This window comes from Phalaenopsis equestris, unplaced genomic scaffold, assembly GCF_001263595.1.
Source record: "Phalaenopsis equestris unplaced genomic scaffold, ASM126359v1 Scaffold000428, whole genome shotgun sequence".
Lineage (NCBI taxonomy): Eukaryota > Viridiplantae > Streptophyta > Magnoliopsida > Asparagales > Orchidaceae > Phalaenopsis > Phalaenopsis equestris.
Genome location: NW_018164869.1, coordinates 3034804 through 3043683, shown reverse-complemented (window position 1 = coordinate 3043683; position 8880 = coordinate 3034804). Strand labels below are relative to the sequence as shown.

General features: G+C 32.3%; 1 protein-coding gene across 1 annotated transcript in view; it reads right to left on the bottom strand.

Moving 5' to 3' along the window:
• Positions 1-1479: 1479 nt before the first annotated feature.
• LOC110027534 (CLP protease regulatory subunit CLPX1, mitochondrial-like) overlaps positions 1480-8880 on the bottom strand; it is a 56373-nt gene continuing 48972 nt past the window's right edge. The window contains exons 14-15 of the mRNA XM_020729009.1: positions 2526-2669; positions 1480-1863 (exon numbers count right to left, since the gene is read on the bottom strand). Coding sequence (XP_020584668.1) covers positions 1798-1863; positions 2526-2669 — 210 coding nt within the window. The 3' untranslated portion in view covers positions 1480-1797. The remainder of the gene's footprint in view (positions 1864-2525; positions 2670-8880) is intronic.

Sequence of the window (8880 nt, the reverse complement as noted above, 5' to 3'; positions counted from 1 at the left end):
ACGCTCTTCTTTACTTGATAGTCATAAACATATAAGGCCGGGTTTGAGGGGAATCAAGTTAGACATGAAGTGGAAATTAAGGGGAGATGGTGCAGTTGCGGATATTGACAGATGATTGAGCTCTCATTTATTCATGCCTCCTCATTCATTTGCACCAGAGATCACACAACATGGCTAAACTACGCCGACGAGCATTGCCATGTGTCCGGGTATTCACTTAAAGGTTATGACTATGCTTGGATTTATTTATCATATTTTCAATATAGGTACATGTATAAAATAATTTATGAGGGAAGAAGTGTAATATTCTCAAGAAAGAATCAATGGGTGACTCCGGATGATGATCTTCACATTAACACACCAAGCACAATAAGACCTAGGACTAGGCTAAAGAAGAGGTGGACCAAAAGCTTCATTGACAACCAAAGACAAAAGCGATAAATGCCCCCACAAATGTGACTCGTGTGATTCGCAAAAGCACTTGCAAGACTTCTCTTGTCCATTCTAGTTCAAATTTGCCTGAAGTTGAATTTATCTCACACACCTCAGAGTTTACATATACTGATATAGGCTTTCGGGGAATGCTTTCAGAGAAATGGTGCGGTGTAGAAGGTGTTGATAATGATTGATTGCAACTGAAATTTTTTTGTGTTATAACATTTTTGTCTCGTAGCTTTACTCAACAATGATGTACATATTTCAGTTCATTCATCAGAATTTATTGAAGTGGGGTATTTGGAATGATATTTTGATAAATGATGAGTATAACAATGATTATCTTTGATTCTGAAATTGAAATGATTGAAATATATTATGTGCATACTCATCAATACCATTAAAGTTTACATACAAATTAATACCATTAAAGTTAATTTTTTGAGGTTTTTACATACTAACAGATATAGCTGCATGATTCACAGCAGTGAAACAGACTGAAGTGAATGATGCTGTATTGTATGATGTAATGAATAATGATTCTTCATGTGATTTTGGTCGCTTAAGTTTATATATATATATAGCTTAAAACACTTGGAAACTTCTATCAAAATAGTCAAAATAATAATTTTGGGGTCAATTTGGAATCATTTTGATTTTTTATATTTTACTTTTATTTTTAAAAAAGTGTTAATTTTATGTGTTTATCATATAATTTAATTTTTTTAAATAAGCCAGCCCACTTTTTAAAAACTGTCAAAACAACTATATATTAATTTAAATATTTTTAGAAATAAATACCAAGTACACTCACATGCTTGATAATAACATCTCGCTCGAAACAGGCTTTGTTTGAAGCAGCGGGAAAGTTTGGAGCGAATGACGGCAAGAGACGGACTTCTCCAAAAAAAAATGGTAGATTTTTGCTATTTCAGATTGTAGCTCATCTCCTCCGACAAACCAAACTTTTAAGAGAAATTCGATAAATATCGAACGAAGCCATAATCAATGGTCTAAATATTTGATTGGTCTAACATTATTGAAGCCGCTACCATTTGATATTCCCCCACATTAAATATATCAGTTCGGTAGTTCAAAAAAATCAACTGGGCGGTTCATTTGTAAATAGTAACATTTTGGGTGATTTACATGTACTTATCCCAATAAATAAAGCCCCACATGTGACCAACACCAACCTGCACAATTTGTAAGTCTACTCAGCCAACACCATGAGACATTTAGATGAGAATTTGACAGAGGCTTGCTCATTTCTTAAAAGAAAGGATTGTGCGAGCTAACTAATTACATCAATTCCAATCAACAGAGATTTATACAATCTATACAGAGGCGAAGTAAATTACACTACACGCTCATGGCCCTTGAAGAGTTCTCTGTCTCCCTTTCCACTTCTTCTGAACCATCCGTAGCCTTAAAAGAAACTAACAGTTAATTATTCTTAATAATGGAGTAATTTATAATTATCAAAAAAAAAAAAAAAAAAAAAACTAACTTCAGAGTTTCGCATCCTAAATACTATATGTTCAATGTTCTCGTCATGAGGATTTCATTATCAAACTGACAATAGCCCACGATGGTTATCATTTTTATTTGCCTGCCTTTCTCGACTTCCGAGGTCGAATCTATGAATCCATTTACTAGATGAATTATAGAAATCTATCCGACCTTGAGGCGGTGTTTGGTATAATAATTTAAATATGATTTCGTCATGAATTTTGCTTAAATCCAACTAAATATTAAAAATAAAATAAAATAATTAAATCCCACGCTCTGTTAGATCATTTTTTTTTTTTAGTTCCGTCTTTTTTATCGTGTAAATCCAGATTTACTAAATACAAATGTGAAGCGGGTTCAAGAATTTGCTTCTGCTATTGCTCACAAGCTCATGTCTGTCGAACAGAGCATCGAATTTACTGGATTTGATAGATCCTATTTAACGCAAAATTCAGGTTGCAGCCAAACACCGCCTAAATGTGTTTTAAACTTTCAATATTAGTATTAATGATAGATGCAGATGGGGAAGGAATGAACTTGGGTGTTACACAGGCCGCCACACTAAAGAATAATTTTACCTTGTTCTCTGAAAGATAAGGTTTCAAGGCACCGTCGCCTCGAAGAATTTTAGCGCCGCAGCCTGCTGTTTCAATGGAGCCAACAGCATCCTCGTCCACCACAACAGCAACTATTCGTTCATCTCCAGTCTTCCTATCTGGAATCTGAATATATGTGCATCTCACAAGTTGCCATTATAAAAAGATATATAAGATTGAGCACAGGCTAATGTTAAAAAATTTGGGAGTGATTCAAGAGTTCTCAACTATTGTATAGGTATATATCTAAGAAAAGGATTAATTATGAAAATGTTTACAATGGGTACTGAAAATGATATGCCATGATGTATTCTATTTATATAAGAGATAAAATTCTAATTGGCAAGCTATCCCCTGAAATTAGTAAATGTAATTATAGAGAAATATTAGAAGGTAAAAACTTTAAAACTAAAAAAAAAAAAATTTAAGTTCTTAACATAAAACTTTAATGACTATTGTAATGATTATGTTTCAATAACATCAAAAAGCAGACAATAACAACAATATTATATGGATCTAAATATTTGGCTATAAAAAATCATTGTTATTTAAATCAAGTGTGGTAAAAATTTGAAAATTAAGATCGATGTGTCTGAAAATTAAGAATGCTTACATTTGAGAAGATGTCGAAGTGACGACTACTAATGAACAGTTAACTGAAAATATATGCAGAAGATTTCGATATACTTACGATCAATGATAGAAAATATATCTATTCGACAAGCTGAAAATTTTTTTTTGTCAAAAGATAAGTAAGGATAACAGTTGGACCTAACCTTTAATAGATAAAAGTTGTTCTAAAAAACTTTAAAAAAAACAGATTTGACACATAAAAATGAATAAGGATTAACAATGCCGAGCCCAGATGGTTGGGTTAACTTAAGGCTAACGATGATGCAAATGAATCAATCCCACTTGCAGCTGAGCGAAAGATAATGCAGCATCTTGTAGCTTTTTTTAGAGTTTAAATATCTAACACCCCTAAAAATATCATTTACATAACTAAAACCACAAACTCATTTATACAAGTAAAATGACATTTCCCATGTCACTCCCGTTATTGTTCATTTCAACTCGCCCACGCCGGTTGGTTTTTTCCACTTGCTTTTAATTTCAACAGTCGAGCAGGAGAGGAAGCATGAGAAAGTAGACGCGTGCAGGAGAGCCGAAGCTTCGGCGTACGTTGGGCGTTTGATCGTAGAATATAAGTGTTATAATTTTATGTGATAAGAAATTTATATATAGATATATAAATATAAGTATTGTTATATATAAAAAAATTATTATATAAGGTAAAATAATAAAAAAAACTTATATTTCAATAATTTAAAGTTATTAATTAATTAAACTAATATAATATTTAATAACAAAATCAATAAAATTAAAACTAATATGAATATCATATTTATTTTAAACTTCCAAATTTAGAGAAGTCAACGTTGAGACAAATCAACTAGTAAATTAATCGAAAATCGAGGTGAGTACTTGTACTTCTAAATTATAATACAAATTTGTTCTTCTCAAATATGTTTGCAGTTGATGACATTTGTAGATGTTTTATTGTGATTGAGCTATTCTTCTCTTTATTGATCATATCGTAGTGAATGTTGTAGTTATTTATTCATACATTTTAGTGTATGCTTTATATCTTATGATTGCATGCAATGAATACATATGTTTATGATGACTGCTTGCATGTGCATGCTTCGTTATAATAGACCACCCATTGATGGTACTAGTAGGTGAATACTAATATACTTGTGCACGTAAATAGAAAAGAATATTGATGTTGATGTGTCTTAATTGACAATTTTTTTAAACGGTGCCTCATGTGACGATTCTATAGATATGATAATGATATAGATTCATTTGAATAACATCTCAAATGTTTATATTGATTTATAAAGAAGATTAATTGAGATGAATATTGTTCTTTATTTTCCTTATATAGCTGTAGTTTATAAGTATGAGTATTCACTAACTCATTTAGCTCACAATTGTTTTAACTAACTTTTCATATTTAATTAAATATTAAATATGAGCAATAGATGAGAAAACGTCTATCGGAGACGCGAACAACCATCAACAAGGTGAATTTAATTGTACCGCTTTAATATAATTTTGTAACGGCTCTTCAATCTGTTAAAATGTAGACGATTATAGAAAATTTTAATTCATACCGTCTGATCGTCTTGTATCCGTCTTAGTTAATTCCAAGCCCCAGACCGGATTGTGGCATATAAATTTTTATTTTTATATATCTGAAGCCATTCATAATTTATATATAGTATTATATATTGAATTAATCGTTTTGACGCATAGAACTTTATAAAACTAACTCGGTTGAAATTTGAGAAATTTTGAATTTAGGGTACATTTTAGAACATCAAAATTTTATCCGATTTCTCAAAATAGATTATTACAATCTCCCCTTATAAAATTTCGTATTTGAAATTCATGAACTTCACATCAACTGTGAAAATATACATTATGAAGATGAAACAAAAATTGAATACAAAAAGTTGTTCCTTATCAAATGATAATTGAAATATATCAAACTTTATGCATCAACATCAGTGGCAATATGCTCATCCAACTTCTGATGGGTTAAGGAATAAACTCTTGGACGAATGTTTTGACTTGGTTGCTCCTTACAAGCCATAGTATCAGCTTCTGCTATCCTCTGTTGACCACTTCAAGATGTAGAGCCTTCCTGAAAATTCCTCTGAACTGGATTTTTTCCTGGGTGAGCAACTGATATGGATCTTTGAGTAGCATTAAAGCAATTTCTTCTCATATGTCTAGACTGTCTGCATAAGTACCCAAGTAAACACATTCACCATGATGCTGCTTCCCACTTAACACTAGTGCTACTGCCAGCCTGACTGACAACTCCATCAATGCAGTACTTTATCTTCTTCCCAATGAACTCCCTTCTCCTGAATGAATTGTTGGTGTCACTTCTTCTAAACTCTTCCTATTATGCATGTCTCTATGATTTTAAGTCTGTTGGATCTCCACTAGTACTAAATAGTCTTCAATCCCAAGTTGCACTAGTGACCACCTGATCGAATCCTTCAATCTAGAAAGAAATATATGGCATTCTCCTCTGCATTAGGAATCAACAGGGGTGAATATCTGGCAACATAGTAAATTCTGCTTTGTATTGCATAACTAATCGATCTCTTCGGGCCAACCTAATGAATTTATCTTGCTTCTGCCTTCTAGCTAACAGTGGTAAAAACCAATCTCTGAAGGTTTTCAAAAACTTGTTCATTGCATCAAGTGGTTGTTTCTACCACCAAACTTCTTATGCATTTATCCTTGCCACCATCTATTAGCTTCTCCCTCAAAAGCAAAAGTAGCAACAGTAACTCTTCTCTCCGGTGGACATGATAACCCATCTATAATCTTCTACACTCTCAAAAGCTAGTTTTCAGCTTCCACTGGCCTTCCTACTCTAGAAATGGTTTCATATCTTCAGAAAGTTTCAAGTGCTTATCCATTGGTGTTCCTCCACTAATACTAGCTTGAGATTGAGAATTTTTAATCAACTGAATCACAACATTTATCATGTCAGAGAATGCACCAACATTGACTATGAAATTCTGGAGTTCAACAGATTTTATGTTCTCATCTCTAGCATCTTCCTCCGGATCATTCATAATTCTGAAAAACACAACCATATAAATTAATTAGACCCAATTAATTTTTTTTATTTATATATTTATAACATAATCCAATTATCTTACTATTCTTTCATTAAAATTCAAATTATTTAATTTAAACTTCTTGCTCTGATCTAGACCTCTGTTTTGATATTTTTTTTGTCATGACATTGCCCCGGGCTTAGAGTTAACCTAGACGGAAACAAACGGTCGAACGGTAGAAATTAATTTTTTGTTATTTTGTTTATATCACAAGTCGTTTAACATTTAAATAATATGTGAAAGAGCCACTAAAAAATCAATTAAAACTAACAAGTATAAATTTAAATATTTTTGTTTGTTGTTCTCGCATTTTATACACAGATTCTCTTCTGTTCATCTTACTCAAATGCCTAAAACCTAAAAATAAATTAAAGCAACATAAAATGTTATATAAAGATAAACTATAAACAATCACACTTCTAAACTTACAGTAATCTAAAAAAAGGAATACAATATACATGCAGGCCTTGCATATCTCTATAAAAAACTATTTAATATGCTAAACTTTCATATTTTTTATAAGAAATCTTATATATGTTAATACGTGTATCAATAACCTTTTTTTAAATGATCATACGCTAATCTTATATATGTATTTATCATAACTTTATTTTTTACTTTATACATTTTACATACATTTTTATCTTTGTGAGAATCACCATTAAAAAAATCTTCCACGCCTTTGGCTGATATTGTCACGTCCGCTCCCGTTGGCACAGTGGTTAGCCATCTACACATCGCAATCGTTTACCGATATTATCCCATCAGCACAGTGGTTAGCAATGTAAATATCACAATTGACTGGAGATATAAGTTTTAATATACTCACCCCTGGCTGATATTATCCCGTCGGCACAGCGGTTAGTGATCTAACCATCAGAATTGTCTAGGGTGGTACAAAACTCTACGCACACGGGTAAACTAACATCCTCTATCCGTATCATTAGGGGGTGAACTCCTCTGAACATGCACATACAAACATTCATATATAAACTATTTCATTTTTTAGTCTGAGAAATCTTCATGCATTACTAACATGCATACTTACTCTGTTGTGCAACTACTCATCATGCATATCTTTCATATCATATTTATCTCTGGTTTTGTTCACATCTCTTACTTATATTATGCATATTATTTTTCATCGCGCTCATCATGTGTATCTATAATATCACGTCTATCTTGCAGATCATCTATACAATACATACCATGCATTTCATACATATATTTTATATATATCTATCATGACTAACAATATGAAGGATTTAATTAAAATAAAACATCCATGGAGTCAAACATACATTTTGAAATAAAGAAGAATACTAAAATTTAAAAATATAATTATTCACCTCAATTGTCATGCTAAAATCTTAATCTTCCTAACTAGTTGGTGTTACGATACTTTATGTTGAGCATAATAACACATAAAACATAATATTAAATTTTAAGATTTAAGCATTTTTTGTCAAACAAATTATTCTTCTTTGCTTGAATAGCTTTCACACACATGCCTTGAACTCGTCACCTCAGGTAAACAACCTGAAAACTGTAAACATCTTAGGAATTTATAAATTTTCGACCCAAAGTAATTCAACCCAAAAAGTAACATTCTTACAGCAATTAAACTTCTCCCCACAAGTCCGTTTTTTTAAAGCTGCCAAAAATTATTCCCTCTTTTTCCTCATACTTCAAATCTCCTTTCTGCTTCGTTGATTTCATGCTAAAAACCCCTACAGAAACTCAAAAGCTACTTATGACACTTCTGACGCAAATTCGACACCTTCGACGGCTACCGAAAATAAAATTCATCACATACTTCAAAATAGAAACAAGAGCGAGAAAAATAATGTCTCAAATAACATGAAAATAGGTTTCATACTCATCGATTTCACCCCGAAGCCCGGAAACCTAGCTGCTTGCTGCTCACTGTTGTGCATCTACGCACGATCTCGACTCCAACACTGTAGTTGGAGTCGCAAGCTCCCTCGACTGAGAAGAAAAAGGTGGGTGTTGACCTCACTTTTGGTTGAGGTCTAGAAACTTCTTTAGTAGCCTAGGTCTAGCCATAGGATTTTCCTATTGACTAGTCTTAGAAAACTAGAAAAGGTACCCTCACCATTGGAAATTCAAAACTCTTCTCTTTACTCAACTTGAAATTCCACATATTGACCTTAACCTCTAGCATTTAGTAGGTAAGATCATTATGAGAGAATTCAAGAAGAGTCCCTATAGGATTACTTGGCCTTAGGATTGACCCTGGATGTTGACTTGGAACTAGGATACACCATATCTTCACAATACATTGGTTTATGACTTATTTAGAATGGATATCTATCCAATTCTATGTGAAATGTCTAACTTGGTCTTTTGCCCCTAGGCATCTCCAAATTACCTAACTGCCCTTGGGACCCAAATTTGGCCAAAATTCACAAATTTTGCCAAAATACCTAAAATTGATCAAAACTCATTCCAAACACTTTGAATACATCAAAATTTGCCAAAACTGACAAAAATGACCAAATTACCAAAATGCCCCTCCATGACCTAAAAATCTAAAAATTCCAAAAATTCCAAAAAATTCCTAAAAAATCCCAATAAATCTAAAATATTCCCAATTTCATTTTGTT